At 43.8% G+C, this 23,429-nt stretch overlaps 1 protein-coding gene across 5 annotated transcripts in view; it reads right to left on the bottom strand.

The window, feature by feature from the left end:
- Positions 1–23,429, bottom strand: part of LOC120533077 (A-kinase anchor protein 2) — a 312,165-nt gene that overhangs the window by 13,298 nt on the left and 275,438 nt on the right. For 3 of the 5 annotated variants that reach the window (XM_039759731.1, XM_039759729.1, XM_039759732.1), the window contains 2 exons: positions 7,066–9,307; positions 5,503–5,693 (listed from right to left, as the gene is read on the bottom strand). In XM_039759731.1, the coding sequence (XP_039615665.1) occupies positions 5,503–5,693; positions 7,066–9,307 (2,433 nt within the window). Of the gene's footprint in view, positions 1–5,502; positions 5,694–7,065; positions 9,308–10,486; positions 10,647–23,429 lie in introns of those variants that run through there. The other 2 variants (XM_039759733.1, XM_039759730.1) reach the window with 2 other exon arrangements.

The raw sequence follows: 23,429 nt of genomic DNA, 5'->3' as shown, positions 1-23,429 counted from the left end.
GGTGAAGATTAAAGGTAAAGTTTTTATGAGAGTAGGAAGACTAGTAATAATGTGTGGAGCTGAGACATGAGCAGTAAAGGGGGCACAGGAGAAGTTAGACGTGACAGAATGTGGAGATGGATGTGTTACAAAGATAGACAGAAATGAGACCACTAGACGTCCAACAAAAGTGGGAGAGATATCTAAGAAAGTGCAGGAGACCAGGCTGAAGTGGTACAGACATGGGATGAGGAGAGCCCGAATGAATAGGTGGATAAAAGAGTGATTGGAATGAAAGTCCAGGGGAAGAGAAAGCGAGGGAGGCCAAAGCAGAGGTGGATGGATAAAGGAAAAGAAGACCTGAAGGAAAAGGGAGTCCAACTGGGGAGAAGGTGCGGGACCGAGCTGTAAGGAGAAAGTTGATCAAGTACATTGACCCTACTTAGAAGTGAGAAAAGATGAAGAGGAAGAAGTGGAATTAATCAGAGCTTAACAGAAATCCCCAAATCCCATCCTCACCGCCAAATGATCTCACACGGATGCACAACAGGAAACGGCTCAAAGAATTGCACTGTGGAGAACTGCCGGTGGTCAGAGGCTGGACCTGCAGTATCTGACTCGGAAGCCTTAGCTAAATGGAGAGTTCACTCAGTCAGACGCACTGAGACAGTCTGTGAAAACTGTCAGTGGAGCGCTTCCATATTTATTTATATATATATATATATATATATACTGTATATATAGATAGATAGATAGATTATCTCTCTCTCTCTCTCTCTCTCTCTCTCTCACTATGCCTCTCTCTATTTCTCTCTCTTGCTCTTTCTCTCTCTCTTTCTCTGTTTAAGCCCCTCCCCTTTCCTCCACGGTGCCTCCAGTGTGTGAACATTTGTAATACGTTCTAACTTTGTAAGTTGCTTTGGATAAAGGCATTTTAAAAGTACACCGCAATAATGATAATAGCCATACTGCATCAAAACTGTTAGGCCACACTGTTTGGATATACACAGCATATAAGAGAAACTTTTTATTATTTGAACAAGTTAAGACGCTGATCATAGAAGAAATGAACACCACAAAGACAACCGTGTAACACAGCTCTGTGACAGCACAAGGTTGACCACTTGGCGTACTTGAACTAAACCCGTCCATTTAATAATCAGCAAATTATCGGAAATCAACTTAATATGTAATGTCTGACCCCCGTGACCCTGTAGTAAGGATATAATGGATTGGATAATGGATGGATAGATGGATGAAAAACTTTATATTTTCAAACAGTTGTGTGAAAAAGTAAGTACACCCCATGGAAATCGTTGACTTTTTCAACTTATTGGGAAAGGCAAACAGCAGATCTTCATGCAAGCAGAGTTACACAGTGATACATGAAATCGACATGGCGTAGTCATTCTCGTGATCTCAATGTACAAAAATCTAGATTTGTCACGTGGAAATGGCAAGTCCTCAGGACTTTACCCCAGTCCTTAGCTGTCCAATCCCTGTACCTTGGTTGGGGCAGATTGTCTGGAGAAGAAAAGGTGAGCGGCGCTACCATCAGTCCTGTGTCAGGCCAACAGTAAAGGATCCCGAGACCATTCATGTCACGTGGGGTTGCTTCACACTCACAATTTGGCCTAAGAACATAACCAGGAATAAAGAATGGGACCAAAACATCCTCCGAGAGCAACTTCTACCAACCATCCAAGAACAGTTTGTTGACCAACATGATGGAGCACCGGGCCATAAGGAAAAAGTGAGAACTGAGTGGCTCAGGGAACAAAACTTTCCCCCAGCAGTCCTCTCCCAGAATATCAGTCTGTCCCTGATGCTTTTCTTGTCTTCTTTGCTGTCCTTCTTGACACCCACCAGGCCATCCTCCAAAAGTCTTTGACTCCCTCCCACCTGCCTGCTGCCATTCCTGAGTAAGCTGTGCCCGCTGCTGAATCCACTTTAGGAGATGCTCCTGGTGCTTGCTGAACCTTCTTTGCACCCTGACACTTTCTTCACCTCACATCATCATGACAGAGTGACCTCCAGCCTGGTCCTCCTCGACGCTCTCACCCGTGTTAATGACAGGATCACTGAAATGACGTCAGCAGGTCCTTTGGTGGCAAGTCTGACATGCAGTGGATGTTTTGGGACTGAAGTTCATTTTCATGGAACATTCTGGAGTCGATGCAAATTGCCATCATAACACCTGAAGCGGCAAACTTTGTGAAAATTCCTATTTGTGTCATTCTCAGAACTTTTGGTCACGACTGTACACACGGTTTGCATGAAGATCTGCCGTTTGCCAGTTCAAACATTTTGAAAAAGCCAACAACGTCCACGGAGTATACTTACTGTTTCACATGACTGTAGAGTGAGGCTAATAATTGAGAAAGTCCACTATGACAAGGAGATGCCCCTGGCAGTCAGAAAAGCCCTACTGGCCACTGGGCCGAGTGGACGTCACCTGTAGCTGAATGGGGCTAAGATAGCTGCACTCTGAACCCAGAGACCAGAGTTTGTGACCAGCAGCTTTGAGGGAGGACCTACAATGGAGAGCGGCCCTGGCTGTGCAAACGCCTTGCTGAAGACACCTGGGGGCTCGTGTTGGGGGCAAGGCAAGTGTAGAGAGGCTGAAATGGAGCAAAGCCTCTGTGAAAAGAAGAAGTGGTCACGGTCAGAAGGCCGATTGGTCACCTTTAGCTTGACTGGCTAAGATGGCTGTACCCTGCGCTCCAAATCCAGTGACTCCAGTTTGTGTTCAGCAGTACAGAGTCAGGACCTCCAACTGTCTGTGTGTGTGTGTGTGTGTGTGTGTGTGTAGGTCTGGAGGGTGTGTGGTGCTTGGCTGCCAGAGCAAATTTCTCATTAGTGACATCCTGGGGGGGCGGGGTTTGTCTGGGATTCACTCAGGCAGCTGAGGGGGGAGTGTAGCAAGAAGATGAAAGGGAGAGAAGCCTACAAGTTTGAGGGGGCGGGCTCTAGAGAGTGTCCACATTTATGATTGGTGAATGTCCGGCTGAGGGGGCATCACATTTACAGCAGACGCCTCAGAGGGTGATGGATTCGGAACTTCTCGAAAGAAATAAGAACTTTTTCACTCACTCAGATTCACCACAGGTGCGCACAGTCACAACTCTGAGCGGGTGCGGATATCCCGTGACTGTGTGGTGGTTACAAGTGCAAGAAGAAGTCGACCAACCTGACATACTTGTCTTTGTGATGGGGCAGGTACACCCAGAAAGACACGGGGTGGGGGCGCCGCATAGACATTACCCAGGCTGTGATTTGAACCCTGGGGCGCTGGAGCTGCAAGGCAGCGGTGACAATGACTGGGCCACTTCTGTCGTCCGGTGGAGCTGCCAGCTTAAGAGCCGTTACCTGCTGTGTCTACTGGGATATTCATTTTCTTTGAAAGGCACATTAAAAACAACAGATTTCTTGCCAAAATAAGCAAACCCACAACATTTGAAATATAAGGTCTCTTACAGGTGGAACAGGTCATCATTTTTTCCAGAATCAATGGTGTATCATTAACAAGACCAGCAAACGACACCCAAATATATTTGAATAAACAGCTTTGTTTTGTGTACAGAATCACAAACATTTCAAATCAATGCAGCAAAGTCTGACCGATAGCAGCAGTGCTACACAGATTGTATAAAAGTGGAAAATAGGAGTGAAAGGCGCTATATGAACCAGAAAGAGAGACAGACAAGAAATGCATTAGAGCTATTCATCTCTGTCCATATTACAGATAGATATAAAAGGCGCTACATAAAATAGACAGAAAAATATATGTGAAAAATAGATAGATATGAAAGGCACTATATAATAGATACTGTAGATAGAAAGACAAGAAGGGTGCAGTATAACACACAGATATAGACATGCAAGGCACTATATAATAGAAAGACAGACATGAAAGACAGAATAATTGATAAAGCCTTTCATGTCCATCTATATAAAAGACAAAGATAGATATGAAAGGCACTATATTGAATACAATAAAGACAATATATTTTAGGAATACAGACATGAAAGAAACTACTGTAAATAATAGAAATGAAAAGCACCAAATTAATAGGTAATAAAAGCATGAAAGGCACTACATAATTAACAGAGAGACAGACATGAAAGACGCTATATAAAATAGACAGGTTGAAATGAAGGACACTATAACAGATTGAAATGAAAGGTACTGTATAAAATAGAGTAACAGATGCATATGAAAGGTACTGTACTGTATACTGTAACAAACAGAACATCTCATAGGGTGGTGGCTCTGAGGCTAAGGACCTGCACTGGTATCTTGAAAACGGCCGGTTCAAATCCCTTTACTGCCAGAAGGAATCCAACTCCATTAGGCCCTTGAGTAAGGCCCTTAACCTGAAAATTGCTCCAGGGGTGTTGTACAATGGCTGACCCTGTGCTCTGACCCCCAAAGGTCGTGCAAAAAAAGACAATTTCCCCTCAGGGATTAAAGCAGTGTACCAAATACCAAAAAAAAAAAAAAAAAATTCCCATTTCCAGGTGATTTTCACATTGTTTATGGAAGAGAGATAATACAAACTGTATGTGCAGAACATAACAGTCTCAAACCTGCCTAATCCAATTCAGGGCACAGGGAGCTGCAGCCCATCCCAATAGCATCAGGTGTAAGGATAAAGCAAACCAGAGAGAAGTGTGAGGTACCATATAATAGATAGAGGGATAGAAAGGGCACTATATGAAAGACAGACAGATGTGAAAGGGACTATAAGATAGACAGACAGACAGATAGATAGATAGATAGATAGATAGATAGATAGATAGATAGATAGATAGATAGATAGATAGATAGCTATGAAAGGCACTATATAATAGACAGGTAGATATTTTAGCATAATTGGTAGGATTAGATAGATAGACAGATAGGCAGATGTGAAAGTAATTCATTTCTGCTTTATCCACAAGGTGGCACTATGTGATCTTTATTGAGATTTCTTTTTGTACAACTCAGGACTTGAGACTGCGCCCTGTAAGTGTGCATGTTTGTCTGATTACTGACTTCACCTTCATTTTGGATTCAAGTACTTTTTTTGGCTAAGTCCAGCTTATGCTGTGTTTAACTAAAATTAAGTAAGTCATTGTGAAATTTAAAAAATGTACACAGTTAGGGTGCCCAATTTTCAATAAACCTATGGAAGAATGCTGCGGGTTAGGGTTAGTAACCATCATTTGCATACAGTAATAGCAAAAGTGAGAATATCAGCCAATTCAGATGGAGATTTCCTGTTTTAGGTGGAATATCAGGCAGACCGTTCAATGGAAAGCCCACCGGTATCATCAGTTTTAACAAAAAATGGCTGCTCTGTTCTTGCTGAAGGAAACCATTGATTCTGGCAAAAAAAACAAACAAACCTGTGACTTCAAGCAGAAAAATCTGCCACTGAAACTTGCAAAAGGAAAAACTGCTTGTCCTAAAAACCCCAAGTCAGGCGTAGGTGAGTGAAACGCAGCCCGTCGGTGGCCATAAATTATTCAGACACTTACGCTGGTGTCTTCGACTTTCTCTCGTCGCCTCACTTTGTGTGTCTCGTAATCTTCCATGAGAGTCTGCATGAAATTCTTAGGTCTGTGGTTGCCTCCGGTCTCTTCTGATCCTCCGTCAGACAACGGCGATGGCAGAGGCCCCTCGGCGGAGGGTGAAACTGGGGGCACAGGGCGAAGTTTCTCAATCTTGCCTATAAAGGAAAAACAAAAAAGTAGGTGATACACATTTAGCCTGGATCAATAAAAAATATAACTGCAGTGAAAAATCCCCCTTTTTGACACACCTGCTCTATTTATATCTGGATACCCTGAGACAATTTTTTATATCCACAGCTTGTACAAAAAGATATCTTAAAAGTGATAAACTACTTCGGTATAGAAAACCATTCAGCATCAAAACCCTTACACTTGGGGCAGCACGGTGCCGCAGTGGGTAGTGCTGCTGCCTTGCAGGTAGGAGTCCCGGGTTCACTTCCCAGGTCCTCCCTGCCTGGAGTTTGCATGTTCTCCCTGTGTCTGTGTGGGTTTTCACCGGGTGCTCCGGTTTCTTCCCACAGTCCAAAGACATGCAGGTTAGGTGCATTGGTGGTCCTAAATTGTCCTTAGTGTGTGCGGCGCTACCAGCAGTCCTGTGTCATGCAAACAGTAAAGCATCCCGAGACCATTCATGTCATGTGAGGTTGCTTGTCATTCACAATTTTGTCTAAGAACACAGCCATGAATAAAGAATGGGACCAAAACATCCTCTGAGAGCAACTTCTCTCAACCATCCAAGAACAGTTTGGTAACAAACAATGATGGAGCACCAGGCCATTAGGAAAAAGTGAGAACTAAGTGGCTCGGGGAACCAAACCTCGACATTTGGGGTCCATGGCCAGGAAACTCCCCGGACCTAAATCTCATTGAGAACTTGTGGTCAATCCTCAAGAGGCAGAGGGTGGACAAACAAAAAGCCACCAGTTCTGATTCAGCAAGAATGGGCTGCCATCAGTCAGGATTGGGCCCAGAAGTTGATGGACAGACAGCCTGCCAGAGCGAATTGCAGAGGTCTTGAAGAAGAAAGAAGAGCCAACACTGCAAATATGGACTCTGTGCATAAACTTCATGTCATTGTCAATAAAAGCCTTTGAAACTTCTGAACTGCTTGTACTTCTACTTCAGTATCCCATAGAAACATCTGAGAGAAAGATCTGAAAACACTGAAGCAGCAAACTTTGTGAAAACCAACACTTGGGTCATTCTCAAAACTAATGGCCATGACTGTATTGTTTTGTGTTGTATTGTATTGTGTTGTATTATATTGTATAGTATTGTATTATATTGTATTGTGTATTGTATTATATTGTATTGTATTGTGTTGTATTGTATTATATTTTATTGTGTTGTATTGTATAATATTGTATTGTATTGTGTTGTTTGTATTGTATTGTGTATTGTATTATATTTTATTGTGTTGTATTATATTGTATTGTATTGTGTTGTATTGTATTCTATTTTATTGTATTATATTGTACTGTATTGTATTGTGTTGTGTTGTATAATATTGTTTCTCAGATGTCTTACCTGGGACGGTCTTCCCACTGCACGCGATTCTTGTCGGCAGATTAGGACCACTTTTCTTTGTGGGACTCGGTTCGGCGCTGACTCTCTGCCTTTGTCTTCGCAGTTCCTCTTCCCTCTCCTGGGCCGCTCGGATCTCTTCCTCGATCATGGATAGCGTCTGCTGCTTCCTGGAGCGTAGCTTAAAAGGACCGGCGTTAAGCTCTGGTTCCTGCGTCTTGAGGACGGAGGCCGTGCTCCTCAGCTCCGCGGCTTGAGAGTACTTGCTGAAGTAGCTGAACTCCTGCTTGTCTTCGGTGGGCAACCGCTCACTTGAAATGTCCACAGCATGTTGGTCACAAGTTTCTGCCGGTCCCTGCACTGGTGAGGACACTTGAGGTGGCTGAAACTGGCATGTTACCCTCATGGGGCTTACTTGCTCAGCAGTCTGTTCCTCTGACTCGATGGGGGGCAGTTTTTCTGCTGCCTCTTGTATGCACACCTCAGGGGTAGTGGGCTCCTGAACTGTAACGCTCCGTTCGTGACTCTGCTGGGCAATGGCCTGCTGGATTGCATTATCAACTAGGATGCCCGCATGGTACTCCAGCTGCTCATCAGTTGCCATGACTCCGTTGTACGTACCTGGCAGTGGGCACATAACGGGGTCAGCCGGGGTTTTGGCACTGCCTTCCATTTTACAATCAATGGGGGTCACGGCTTGTGGAGTAGGCGGCAGGGAGAAATCCCCCAAGGAGTTCTCCAAAAAGGCGTTCATGGTCTCGTTGGAAGCCCCGCTGTCACTCACGTTATCCATGCTAAAGTCATTGGAAAGCGTTTCCAAAATGGTGGTGTCCTGCGACCTAAGAGACAAATCGTCTAAGCCAGAGTCTAATTCTTCAGGGTGAGAGGAGACGGTCACCGACTTCGCATAGACGTATGGCATATCGTGCTCTTCGTCCTTCAGAATGGTCATCACGGCTCGAGCACAAGTAAATTCAACGTCCTCCTCCTCCTCCTCCCACCTCTCGTCTTTGAATCCTTCATTTGGGTCATTCGAGGCCTTGCTGTTTTCCTCTAACGTTGTCTCGTCCATCTTATCCGGCACATAATAGATTTTCTCCGCTCTGATGGTGGTCACCTCTGCCTCTGACTGATCTTGATAACTGGAACTCCCAGTCACCGTGACTGAGCCGGCCAACTTCTCCATCTGTGGCTGCTCGGGTGCTTTGCAGAATGGCTTTGCAGAGTACATCTTGGGAGCCACAGATCTCTTTGGTGCGCTGGGCTGAGACGGCGTCTCCATCATTAAAAATTGCTTCCGCGCAGCCGAGAAATCAATCTGCTCCGTCACTATGTCGTCCTTTTTAACGTTCAGCGGTTCGGACTGCGTGACGATGGTTTGGTTCTGCTTTGGCGATGGCAGGGCTGTGCTCGTATCTTGCTTCCTCTGCTTCCTTTCCTCGTATTTCTTATGTGACTCCAGCTGTTCCGGGTCCAGCTGTTCCAAAATGGTTTTCTCCTGCGGTGGGTTCCACCATTTGGCGGCAATACCGGGATTCTTTTTGACAGCCTGGCTACGGATCAGCTCTCGCCGTTCTCTCTCCAGCTCTGCAATCTCCTCTGAAGGCCTGATCTTCTTCACCCTGACGATCTCCTTTTCCATACTGCTGTCAAAAAGCTTAGATGGCTTCTTCTCTTCGTGGAAAGCCCTCAGTTCAAATCGGGCTTCTTTCTTGATGGTCGTCAAACTTGGATCAACGGCTGACCTCTGATTGGATTGAAGGTTGGGATCGTCATGCTCAGGTACTGAGTGACCGTTGCTCTTCATCTGGCTGCCATCGGTTGCCTCCACACATGTAACCTGTCTTCTTCCTATCACAATTACATCATTGTCAGATGGTGACATTCTACCAGAAACGCTCACCGATGGGCTGGAGGCTTCGAGGGCAGTTGCACGAGGAGATGGCATTCCATTGAAAGTCTCATTCATAGAATCACAGCAGTTAGCCTCAAGAACTTCATCTAAATACTGGATCTCCTTGGCCACATCGCTGTCCAGGGATTCATGCCTGACCTTCAGTCCATTCTGGTCACTGCTCGGTAAGCACGTGTACTGACTCTGGGCAGGCTTTTCTGGGAAAGGAGCCTCAACTTCCATCTTGCGCTTGCTGCCAGAGAAAATGCTGATGGGTTCGAGGAAGCTGACACTCTTCACGCCTTTGTCTTTCTTTAAATCTCTGTCATCTTCAGTGAGTTTGGAAGACTTCTGGAAAAAAAAGGAACAGTTTCAGTTAAAATATAATTTTTACTACTTTTATAATTTGTCATAGCAGAAGGTTGATGCTTTATCAAAAAAGGCTTCTTATATTTTAAAAATTTAAGGTAAGTAGAACAAGGATTTCATCTACCATATAGTGGATTGATAAAGTCTGCAGACCCCTTCACTTTCTCCACACTTTATCTTATTGTAGATTTTTAAATCTAGTTATCTATTATCTATTATATAGTGCCCTTCACATCTATCTATTATATGTATAGCACCTTTCAAATATATCTATTAATTATATAGTGCCTTTCACATCAATCCATTTATCAATCTATCATATAGTGCCTTACACATCTATCTATCTATCTATCTATCTATCTATCTATTATATAGTGCCTTTCATATCTATCTATCTGTCTATCATATAGTGCCTTTCACATCTATCTCTCCATCTATTGTAAAGTGTCTTTCACATTAATCTGTTTTAATACCTTTTTGTTTATCGTGTTTCCAGAGTGTTGCATGCTGCTTGAGCATGCAAACAAGAATTTCAGTGCACATGTGACAGTATGACAACTATGACAAAATATTTAAAATATTAGGCTTTCAAGATTTATCTTTTAAGGAATCATTATTTATTTATTTCCTTTTCCATCATAACTCCACAGAGACAGAGACAGGGCTGTGAATTGAACCACAGGGTCCATCTGCTGTACGACAACACAAAAACTACCAGATCAGTAATGTCAGGCCATTTTCTAACCTGCGTAGTCCAGACAAGGTTCACAGCTTGGAAGGCTGGAGCCTATCCTAGCTGTCATAGGGCACAAGGCAGGAACAAACCCTGGACAGGGCGCCAGTCCATCCATAGGATGACACACGCAGGCTCAAGGAGAACACACAAACTCCAATGCAGGGAGGAACTGAGATGTGAACCCTGGTCTCCTCACTGACAGGCAGCAGCACTAAACCTGTGCCACCATGCTGTCCTGCAACAATAATAATTATAATAATAATATACACATGTACACTCCCCATTAAACTGCCCCATATCCTGGCCTAGGCCTGATATACTGTAGGTGGTAGCAACAAACTATCCAAGGATAATTACAACAGTAACAACAACAACAATAATAATAATAATAATAATAATAAAAAAATTATAATAATAATATGTACTTGAGGAAGATTCTTGCATTGTTCCATTATTGCTTTGTCATTTTTTTCTGAAAGACTTTGGCCTCAATTGGCACTGGGCAATAAACAGAGTTGTTTTTACAGCATTTTATTGTTTTTATCATCTTTCTTTCTTTCTTTCTTTCTTTCTTTCTTTCTTTCTTTCTTTCTTTCTTTCTTTCTTTCTTTCTTTCCACATGTCTGTAATGAATTCACTTTTCTGTCCGCTCTGCCATGACATGTTTTCGTGGCTCTCAATATGGTGGTCCCGTCTCAGCTTCTCCTGGGTGATTAGCCGTGCGCTGAGGGTGTTAATTATAGCAACACCAGAAATCCTTTAAATAGCTCGAGAGTTCGGCACTTTGTGCAGCCGACGCGCCCTCGCTGTCTCCATCAGTGAAAGGAGGATTACAGAGACCGCGACGCTCCACTGTGCGAGTTCTGCTTGTAAGGTACATTTGAGAAGAGTGCGGCACCCTGAAGAGATTTGCAGGAAGTAAAAATAACAATGCATCTCTCTTTCATTTCTTTTTTTTCTACTGGGCTGTCTAAGCAGTGTATGCACACATGCCAGGGCCCTGTGATGCATGGGCACCCACTTCAGGGTCAGTTCCTGCCTTGTGCCAGCTGCTGCTGCTGAAGTTTAAGAATGGTATGTTATGTACGCCAGAAATGCCAGTATGGGTGACAAAGCTGGCCACCCTGCAAACAATGGGTGACTAGAGGATAACAAATAATTGCTAAGTGCAGAGTCCAGACTGGGAATTGGGGTTTCCAAATGTCTATGCCTGTAGAGATCAATGCTGTTAACCACCATTAGCTGGCGCCCAGTTTTGGTTCCTGCCTTGCACCCTGTACTGGCTGGGATTGGCTCTGGCAGACCCCCCGTGACCCTGTGGTTAAGATATAGCGGGTTGGATAATGGATGGATGGATGGATGGACATTTCAAGCACCTTAAATTTTGAACGTTTTAAAGCAGGGGGTCTAAGACTCCAGTCCTGGTGGGCTGCAGTGGCTGTAGGTTTTCATTCTCACCCTTTTCTTAATCAGTGGCCTGTATTTGCTGCTAATTAACTTCTTTTGAGTTCAATTTATTTGACTTGTTTTTGAAGACTCGGGCCCCCTTAATTAGCTGCCTAACAAGAATGAGATACAAAATTAGCCAAAACACGACCAGCAAACTGTGTCCATCCATCATGCAATATCTGAATATAAAGAAAGATGAGGGTCTCTGCTCAGGACCCCAAAACATTTGACCAGCACTCTTAAAAAAGAGAAATATCAACAATTCCGGAAATGTCTGCCATTGCACAGTGAGACCACCAAGAAGCCATTGAATTGAAAATGACTTAATTAGCAGCAAAAACAGGTCCCTAATTAAGAAAAGGCTTAGAATGAAAATCTGCGGCCATTGGGGCCCTCCAGGACCAGAGTTGGTGACCCCCAAAGTACTTCTGGTGCCGCCACATTACATCCAGGAAACACTTTTGGGTCAGGTGGATTCCCCCTAAAAGGAGGAAACCTCCTCCCCACATCTCCCTCTATGGTGGCTCCCACAAGACCCAGCAGGATCGCCCAGTCAAACTCCAATTCCCATTGAAGCCCTGCAGGGAGGTCCACCAGAGAGCTGATGCCACCTGTCGGACTGGAGGAGCAAATGGCTCCAGGTGACGGTCTCTTGCCATCCATATGTAAAACCCGGCTGGGTAAGGAACCTCGAACTATCCCGCCTGGGACACAAGTCCATGCTTGGTGCAAAATAACTCAATGGAGCCATTCAACCTCAGGGGAACAAATCTCTCTTATTATAAAAGAAAATCCTGAGACGAGACGAGACTTTGGCCATGAGATTTTTTTCATGTTCCGCCCTCCTCCCCACCATTTCTGGTTCATGTCCCACACCCGCGGTCCTCTCACCACTCTATTATATAAAAAAAATCCTGGGACGAGACAAGACTTTTTTCCAAGAGATCATTTCAAATCCCATGAGATGGGACTTTGGCCATGAGATTTTATCAAGCCCCGCCCTTCTCTCCACCATGTCCAGTTAACAGCCCACGCCCACGGTCCTCTCACCTCTCATTAGTGTGAATACTTCTGTCAGACACACACAGTTCCTGCGCTCTCATCTCTTAGAAATTTTTACATTTTCCTCACTTTAAGTTCCCAATTAAAGAAGACTTATTATGTCCAAATCGTATTGACGAATTTGATCATGAAGGGTTATCAACAGAAGAAATGAGTACACGGGCAATCCTAGCACAGAGAAACGATGAAGTCAGACGCATTAACGTGAAAATTGTTGATCATTTACACAGCAAATTAGTTAAATGCGTATCAATAGACTCTGAAATGGTGGTGATGGTGCGGAAAATGAAAACATCAACTTACAATATCGTGAAGAATATCTACAACCGTTAACGGCGTCTGGTCTTCCACCGCACGAATTACTGTACATGTATCGTAATGTAATTGTGTAATTGATGTCTGAGTGATGGGCTATGCAATAGGACAAGATTAGTCGTATTCAAAATTGGTCGAACAATTCTGACATGTAAAATATTAACAGGCGACGAGAAAGGTAATGTAGTCCATCTTCAGGGATAACATTGGACACCAAAGGAGATCTTGATATGCCATTCGTATTAAAACGTTTACAGTTTCTCATTAGAATCGCTTTTGCTATGATAATTAACAAATCACAGGGACAAACATTCAAAAATGTTGGTTTATTTATTAGAGAGAAAGAAGTTAAATTCACTCACGGGCAGTTATACGTTGATTTGTCACAATGTAACTCCAAACACGGAATCAAAATTCAATGCGATATTGACGAAACGTTACTTGCAAATCTTGTGTGCAAAGTATTTGTGTTTTAATTTCAAACCCAAACAGAATGAAAATGTATAACGCAATGAATACCTCTACCGCAACATGAAACATAATTTTCTTTCAATTTATTGCGTTTTATTATTTTTCAATATGGTTAATTACTCGCTGTAATGTAAAATAGTTAGTTCTGTTATGCATATGTAACAATTCCCATCTGTTTAAATTGCACATCCGCTTCCCCATACATGAGTGGCAGAGCCGTGAAGTGGCTAGCGGGTAGCGCTCGCTGGGGATTGGCGAGCGAAGTGAGCAGGGGGCGGAGCCCCCTAGTCTTAACAAAACAAATCAATTAAAATGAATTCAAAATAAGTTAATTAGCAGCAAAAACTGGTCACCAATTAGGAAAAAGGTGAGAATGAAAACCTGCAGCCACTGCGGCCCTCCAGGAGTGGCGTTTGAGACCCCTGGTATACAGCTTATAATGTGTATTAAATTTGAAGTTATTAATGAAGCAGTCTTATTTACATTTATATTTGACATTTTTTTTTTTAATATTTTCTCATGACCCCATTAGCATATCAGATGACCCCACTTGGGGTCGTGACCCTAAGTTTAGGAAACGCTGTTCTGCAGGTTGGGGATGATAAGAAACGTCTCAAATGACTGACGACACACACAACGCATTAGTAAACATGAAAGATAACGGATTAGCTGTAAAACAAAGCCATTTGAAACTGATTAAGGTAAACGGCTCCTAACGCGCGCACGTCTATTCATGTTATTGCTCAGCGTCGGCTAATTTACAGAAGCTGCTTTTCTTGTAATGCTATAAAATGGCAGATGCGATTGTTAGATTAATGGCAGGAAAATGAACTGAGGAATTCAATACATACATCTGGGCATACAGTGGGAGGAAATAAGCATTTGATCCCCTGCTGAATGTGTACGTTTGTTCACTTACAGAGAAATGAGCAGCCTCAAATTGTTATAGTCGTTTCATTTTAATGGAGAGAGACAGAATATCAAACAAAAATCCAGACAAAAACACGACCTAATAGTTATAAATTGATTTGCGCGTCATTGAGAGAAATAAGGATTTGATCCCCTATAACCCTGACAGAAATCTGGCTACCACAGACTGGCGATTACAATCAATCAATCAATCAATCGATCACAGATACTCCTGATCTCAACTCGTGATGTGTATAAAGCCCACCTGTCCACAGAGTCCATTTCTTCCATTCCAACCTCTCCACCACCATCACGGGCAGAGGACGTCACAGACAACGCTGGACTGGGCTACAAGACCACCAGCAAAAGAAGCTTGGTGAAGCTTCATAAGACAGTGGGCAGTCTGTGGTGGTGATGGGCAGGTGTCCCTGACTCTTGGAGAACCACCCACAAAACATCCATCCATCAATTATCCAGCCCGCTATATCCTAACTACAAGGGTCACGGGGGTCTGCTGGAGCCAATCCCAGCCAACACAGGGCGCAAGGCAGGAAACAAACCCGGGGCAGAGTGCCAGCCCACCGCAGGACACACCAAGCACACAGTAGGGACAATTTAGGATCACCAATGCACCTAACCTGCATGTCTTTGGACTGTGGGAGGAAACCCACGCAGACACGGGGAGAACATGCAAACTCCACGCAGGGAGGACCTGTGGCCACTGTGTCGCCCCATCGGGAATACAACAAATAAGGAACCAAAGTAACAGTAACGCAAATCAAAAGCCAATAAATGAAGAAAAAAGACCTAAAAATGAGAATTTGAACCCTAGATTTGACTGAAATATAACAGACAGTTGTATAAGAGTGTCACACTGTGTCCCTTGGTCCTGAACTTGACAGAGACTCCGGCTTTTTAGGCGTGCACAGGAGGTATTGCAGTAGCCGTGTCGTGAATCGCCCCCAGTCCACACATTCTGTCAAGAGGTGGTATGCTGATATGTCACGATGACTCAGTTCTTATTGAGGGATCTCGAACAGATCGGGTGCTGAAGAAAATTTAGAAACTTAAAAAAAAAAATCACCGTTGAAAATCACTGGCGAATGTGCAAACGTGTCGGTCTTAAAACACTCGGTGCTGCATCAACTATTGAACTATTGTCACTTTGCTGTTTTTACCTCAGCAGCAGTCACACCAACTTGTATGTTTTCCTCTTTTTCATCTCTGATAACCACAGTTGACAGCAAACAGATCCCCAATACAAGTGAATGAAGCACCAGCAGACCGTGTGTCTGTGTCTGTTTGTGTGTCTGTGTCTGTTTGTGTGTCTGTCTGTGTCTGTTTGTCTGTCTGTCTGTCTGTGTGTGTGTTGGTAGGAAGTCGCTGTCATGATCTGCTCCCATGCACATGGTAAGCCAATCCTCTGTCGGTGAATCCAGCCGGGCGCACGCGAGAACAGCTGCATCAGCAAGTTGCTTTGTGTTTTATGCTTTGTCTGGCCAGATGTCCCCGTGACAATGACGGTCCCAATTTCATGACACCAAGAGTACCAAAATGTCCCAATTTTTGACAGGCTACCCCACTAACAAAGTTTTTCAGTGTTGTGACTAAACAAGGAAGAGTGACAGAGGAGTCACCACAGATAAATCAATAAATGTCCATCCATCTCTTTGTCAGACAGAAGCACAGATCACTTGCTGATCTGAGGTGGGCGCCCAGCCTGCTTCTCCCTTTAGTTCACTGTTTTGTCATGGCTTCCTTTCCCATTAAACCAACCAACCTTCCTTCCGCTTCACTTCCAGTCTTGGCCAACTATCCCTGCACCCAAACACTTGTTGTTCTTTTCCTCTCCAAGCTCACATTGCTCTGGCAGCAGCATGCCCGTTTGATACCATCTGGGGTTGCCATCTGACATTAATAATAATTCTTTATATTTATATAGCACTATTCTCACTACTTAAAGTGCTCTCCATGTAGGGAGGACCCGGGAAGCGAACCCACAATCCCCTTTCTGCAAAGCAGCAGCACCACCACCGCTGAACGACTTCCAGGGTCTGCTGTGGTCGTGCCAAGCCTCAGAGTCCAATATAATATACAGCAGGGCCCCTGAGTTTTTCTTATCGTCAATCCAAACTCATCACTAGAGGTTTAGTGTCTGAATCCGACCTGATCAGAGTGCCACTTTGAGATCACTGCTCACTAATGGCAGCCTTGGTGGGCCGGTTACTGGGCATCTGCGGTGCCAAGCCCGAGGCTCACTTCCACAGGAGGCTTTGCGTTTGTGACCTGGCCGGCCTGCCTGCTCTTTTCCTTAATGACGGGTTTTTCCTTCCTCCTCCAGGCTTGAACATCTCCACTGGAGCTGATGCAGATGAGACGCCATTTGAAATCAGATAAAAGAAATGCGCTAATGGAATCTGTGAGCACGGCGAAGGTAAACTACAAGAGAGGACACGGAGAGGGAAGAACTTCTTTAAAAATCTAAAAGACGAGAAGAAAAAACAACTGAGGCAAACCGTAAGAAGTGCACTGAATTTATCAGACAGGAGTGGAGTCCATCATGGTGTGAGTGGCTTTAATGATTAATGTGCAGGACGTCCACAAACTAGGACAAGCACTGCTGCCGCCCCCGAGGGGCTCAGACTGTGGCAGAAAATGTAAAAGAGCCGGATTAGGCGCTGGGCACGATTAGTCAGGCTCGAGTGGAGGGTGACGAGCAACATATTTAAAAAAAGAAATTCAAATAAAATAAATGAATCCTTAAAAGATTGAGCTTTACAACTACAGTAAATAAAAATTAAAACACGTTAGTCAAATAGAGCTTTACATAGATAGATAGATATGAAAGGCACTATATAATAGATAGATAGACATGAAAGGCACTATATAATAGATAGATAGATAGATAGATAGACATGAAAGGCACTATATGATTGATAGATAGATAGATAGATAGATAGATAGATAGATAGATATGAAAGGCACTATATAATAGATAGATAGACATGAAAGGCACTATATAATAGATACATAGATAGACATGAAAGGCACTATATAATTGATAGATAGATAGTTAGGCACTACATACAACTGTAAGTTATGAAAGGTGCAATAGAAAATCAAAAACGTGAAAAGCATATAATTTATTTATTTATCAGTTGATTTAAACAGCATCTGTGCAAAGCCCTATTTCCCCTTGAGGACAGACGTTTTGTCTATTTAGATTATAGCGCCTGTCTTCTGTCTATCCATCATATATTACCTTTTGTATCTATTCATTATGTAGCGCTTTTCCTGTCTGTCTGTCTGTCTGTGCCTTTCACCTTTCTATGTATCCACCCGTCCATTATGCAGCACATTCCCTATTTAGCGTTTTTTCACGCCACATTGCCACTCCAGTCTGTCTGTCTGTTTTTCTATCGAGAGCTTTAGTGTGAATTCACAATTGAAGAGCAAACTCTAAAATGAAGTTGCTTTGTGCCTCGTATGGCAGGCTGACATCCCGCCAGTGAACTGCATGGCTCAGTGCTGCGAGTCGCAGCTTCCACCTCCAGTTTACACATCTGGTCGCCACTCCATGAACATTTTTTCTGCATAAGTAAGCTTCCTGAATTTGCGCACGGCCTTTTAAAGGAATGCAAGATGTATTTTGTCTGCCTTTTGGCAGTTGGGATATTTTAAGAAATATGTGGTAACACTTCAGGGGCAGGATGTGAAGGGCCACACTGAGTTAGTCACTTACTGCTATGGGACACAAGCGAAGTCTTTGTTAAGCTTTTGTTACGCAGCACTTAGTAACAAATGTGAGCCCTGCTGGCATTTCAAGGCTTGGCCAGTGGGACTTTTTAATTCTGTTTAACACCAAAGCACCAGCCGAACAGACTAGTTGGGGCCCCTAGGCAGCCCATCGTAAGATGTTATCACATAATGTAGGTTTATTAAAATGCCCTCCTGTGCCAGGCGTACGCTGTGCAATTTTTAGAAACTGGGCGGGTAAGTGACGACTCTCCATTTGTGTGCTCAAACTGTGCAAATGAATTTGGTCCGATTGTTATGGGACGACATGGATGCTCCGATTTTCCACGGTGTACATGATGCCCCTGACGGACAGTCTTACCCATCCAAGAATAAACAAACAAAAAAATAAAACATGATGGCACAAAGAAAATCACCTTGATAGATGAGGGAGGGGGAGGGGGCTATAAAAACGGCCAGCAGGCAAAGTCGCAAGTGCGCCAACCACTGAGCTGTCCTTTAGCATCCACAAAGCCTACAGCATTAGGAAGGATCGCTCACACCCACCCCATTGGGGTCTTCTATTAGAGTTGTCACCCCGTGGTGAAGATGGCTTCCAAACTAATAAACTCCACCAAAGAGGAAGAGCGTCCTGTCATACGCTTTCTGTGGGTAGAAGGTGTGCCGCATGTGTGCTCAGTTCTCTCACGTAGAGTCGGCTAGGAGTGGATTGAAATGTTCGAAAATGGCCGTACCAGTGTGACGGGTGTAGAGAGTGCTCCGGATATCCAGCTACAGCCACGACCACGAGGAGTGAAGAAAGAACCTTGGGTTGGTGAAAACAGCAGTTGAACAGAGACCTGAATGGGAGTGTTGGATCTGCCCCTGCCCTGATTCATGCCAGCCTTAACTTCAGTAAAGTCTGTGCCAGGTGGGCGCCAAAGCAACTGACAGCGGAGCACAAGCGCCAGTTCTTAGGGCCGGTTTCTACTTCACGCTCAGAACTCGTACACGACACGCATCATGGCTGCCACGCGTTCCCAGCGTTCATTTGACGTGTCCTCAGAAATGAACGCAACGCAAAGTCGGGGGGCGCAGTGTGACCAAGTGACATCAGAGTCTCCGCTTACTATTGATGTGTGACAGAAAGCCGCTTTGAGGATCGATGTGCGTGCGTCGTTGTTTGATGAATGGTTCGACGCGGTGAAACAAAGTGCCGACATACAGATGCATTCGTGGTGCTTTTATATTCAAGCGTCGCATATTCCCCGCCGTAATGACGCGATACATTTTTAAAGTCTCACGTGCCGTCTTCTTTTTATTGAAGCTTCACAACAGCACCAGGCGTATTTGAGCCACAGAGAAAAAAAATTAAGGACACGGTGAAAAGATGCATTTTGTGATAAAAGTTGGAAATTTGGGCTTAAATCTCAAAATGTCGACTTTAACCTCGTAGTTTACTTTATCATTAAAGTCGATCGTCATAAACGTCATCTTAAAACGGACCCAGTTGTTAATCGCTACCTGCTTGTGGAGCCGACAGCAGCGGCAGGCCACGATTGCCCCACAGAACACGTTACATTTCTCTCTGCACATTTAGAATCCTTAGATTTCTACGTGATATCACCTTCATGATGAAACGCATTAAAGTACGTATGTGACATTTTACACGTAAGTCGTTAACTTCATTCAGATAATGAACACTGTTGATGATTACACACATGGGGGCAGCACAGTGGCAGAGCGGTAGCACTGCTGTCTCGCAGGAAGTGACGTCCCCGATGGTCCCTGCCTGCAGTGTGCATGTTTTCCTGGTGGGTTTCCTTCCAAAGACAAGAAGGTTTGGGGATTTGGTGACACTAAAATGACGCCAATGTGTGTGTGTCTGCTCGTATTCCCCTTGCAGTGAGATGACGCTCCGTCCAGGGATTCTGTTTCTGTCTCGTGCCCGATGCTTGCTGGAACAGGCGCATCATTGGATTGATGGATGTAATCATTAAACTTCCTCTTCAGAGATATTGTGGCAAGGTGTCCTCGGAATTTAATGGATGTTTAGGGCAATTCACAGCACAGGGAAGCCGAACCTGTGCTCACCATCGCACTGCCACCTGGTGGAATCTTCCAGATTTACATAAAGAACGTGCGCAAATATAAACAGTACAACGCTGGCGCAGCAGTAACGTCCGCTGGGGCACCCGTCACGTCACGTGAAGTAGAAACCTGGCCTTAGACTGATACTTGATATCATAGACATAGATACAGTGGGATGCAAAAGTTTGGGCCACCTTGTTAATAGTCATTATTTTCCTGTATAAATCGTTGGTTGTTACGATAAAAAATGTCAGTTAAATATATCATATAGGAGACACACACAGTGAGATTTGAGAAGTGAAATGAAGTTTATTGGATTTACAGAAAGTGTGCAATAATTGTTCAAACAAAATCAGGCAGGTGTATAAATTTGGGCACCACAAAAAAGAAATGAAATCAATATTTAGTAGATCCGCCTTTTGCAGAAATTCCAGCCTCTAAACGCTTCCTGTAGGTTCCAATGAGAGTCTGGATTGTGGTTGAAGGTATTTTGGACCATTCCTCTTTACAAAACATCTCTAGTTCATTCAGGTTTGATGGCTTCTGAGCATGGACAGCTCTCTTTAACTCACACCACAGATTTTCAATTCTATTCAGGTCTGGGGACTGAGATGGCCATTCCAGAACGTTGTACTTGTTCCTCTGCATGAATGCCTTAGTGGATTTTGAGCAGTGTTTCGGGTCGTTGTCTTGTTGAAAGATCCAGCTCAGGCGCAGCTTCAGCTTTGTCACTGATTCCTGGACATTGGTCTCCAGAATCTGCTGATACTGAGTGGAATCCATGCGTCCCTCAACTTTGACAAGATTCCCAGTCCCTGCACTGGCCACACAGCCCCACAGCATGATGGAACCACCACCATATTTGACTGTAGGTAGCAGGTGTTTTTCTTGGAATGCTGTGTTCTTTTTCCTCCATGCATAACGCCCTTGTTATGCCCAAATAACTCCATTTTAGTTTCATCAGTCCACAGCACCTTATTCCAAAATGAAGCTGGCTTGTCCAAATGTGCTTGAGCAGACCTCAAGCGGCTCTGTTTGTGCTTCCTCTTCATCACTCTCGCATACAGCATCTCCTTGTGTAAAGTGCACCAATGGTTGAACGATGCCCAGTGACTCCATCTGCTGCCAGATGATGTTGTAGGTCTTTGTTGCTGGTCTGTGGGTTGACTCTGACTGTTCTCACCATTCGTCGCTTCTGTCTCTCCAAATCTTTCTTGGTCTGCCACTTCGAGCCTTAACTTGAACTGAGCCGGTGGTCTTCCATTTCCTCAATATGTCCTAACTGTGGAAACAGACAGCTTCAATCTCTGGGACAGCTTTCTGTATCCTTCCCCTAAACCATGATGGTGAACAATCTTTGTCTTCAGGTCATTTGAGAGTTGTTTTGTGACCCCATGTTGCTACTCTTCAGAGAAAATTAAAGGAGGAGGGAAACTTACAATGGACCCCCTTAAATACTCGGATTCACCTGTGTATGTAGGTCAGGGGTCACTGAGCTTACCAAGCCAATTGGAGTTCCAATAATTAGTTCTAAAAGTTTGGGAATCAATAAAATGACAACGGTGCCCAAATTTATACACCTGCCTGATTTTGTTTGAACAATTATTGCACACTTTCTGTAAATCCAATAAACTTCATTTCACTTCTCAAATATCGCTGTGTGTGTCTCCTATATGATAGATTTAACTGAGATTTTTTATCGTAACAACCAACGATTTATACAGGAAAATAATGACTATTAACAAGGTTGCCCAAACTTTTGCATCCCACTGTAGATAGACGCTGCATTCCCTGTGTTGCCCAGTCGACACGATACGTCAGCACGTCTGCCATATTGCGAGTGGCAAAAGTGCCATTTAAACTAATACAGGTAGACGTGGAAACGGGGTTAACTGATGAAAAAACAATAACGTTTAAAACAGTATCGTTTACATACAATAGATTTTGGCAAATCGTTTAAATGCAATTATTTATATTAATTTATACACTAATAATGGCAATCATTAAATAATTATAATTATTATTATTAAATAATTCCTCCCATATAAGTAACATTTCTCGGACTGCCTTCTTTCATCTCCGAAACATTTCTAGACTTCGTCCTGTTCTTACTCAACAAGTACTGAAGTATCAGTTAACGCCCGAGTCACCTCACGTATAGATTACCGTAATGCTATTCTATGTGGCATCCCACAAAAACGTATCCATCGCCTACAGCTTCTTCACAATTCTGCTGCCGGGATAATAACCTGGTGCTCTAAATCCACTGAACACATCACACCGATTCTCTCTCAACGTCGCTGGCTCCCTGTTAACTGCTGAATACAATACTAATTACCACTCTTAACATTTAAAGTTCTCCACACCTCGCTGATCTCCTCCAGACTGGCACTCCTCTCGCTCACTCAGATCCTCACCTGAAGCTCCACTTTCTGTACCACACGTCAGACTCAGTGCTATGGCAGCTCGAGCGTCTCTCCTGGTGCTCCTCAACTCAGAATTCTCTTCCCTCTCATATCTGTCAGCTCGACTCAATAACGCATTTTAAAACTGCCCTCCAAACTGATCTTTTCAAACTGGCATACCACTTGTGAATTTTGCACTGTTACTGCCAGTTATCGTTGTTTGCTTGCTAATTTTTGCTTTTTGATTTATCATTCTCTTGTTTTAATGTTACTAATGTTGTTTAATTTTATTGTAAGGTGACCTTGAGTGCTAAGATTATAAAACGGGATTTTCTAATGGCCAAATATAACTAAATTGTTCAGTCTTACCTATGAAATGTAATCCCCTGGGATCTGGTTTGGAGCGTACGGCGGTCTGCACAATCCCAAGCAGCACATGCATGAGGCATCTTTATCCCAGGGTTTGTTTCCTGCCTTGCGCCCTGTGTTGGCTGGGATTGGCTCCAGCAGACCTGTAGTTAGGATATAACGGGTTGGATAATGGATGGATGGATCTTTATCCATTACTTCACTCCACAGCAGTGCCACTCGCAATATGGCGGCGACGTTGACGTACGATGCTGCTGGTCATGCGGCGTCTAGTAATTCTATGTCTATGGTTGATATCGCTTTCATGCTGAAATGTGTTAAAACTGGGGTGTCGAACTCCAGTCCCAGAGGGCCACAGTGGCTGCAGGTTTTCATTCTTACCATCGTCTTAATTAGTGCTGATTACTTCTATTAATTAGCTTGACTCAGTTAGTTAATATAAAAATAGTTATTTCTTTTTCCTTAATTAGCAGCAGTGAGACACAAAACAGGCCGCCATATGACCAGCCCATCATAAAATATGTTCAAATAAAGACAGGTGAAGGTGTCAGTAAGGCTGATT

This window comes from Polypterus senegalus, chromosome 7 (genome assembly GCF_016835505.1).
Source record: "Polypterus senegalus isolate Bchr_013 chromosome 7, ASM1683550v1, whole genome shotgun sequence".
Taxonomy (NCBI): domain Eukaryota; kingdom Metazoa; phylum Chordata; class Cladistia; order Polypteriformes; family Polypteridae; genus Polypterus; species Polypterus senegalus.
The sequence above is the reverse complement of the archived record's forward strand: the minus strand, read 5'-3'. Positions and strand labels throughout refer to the sequence as shown.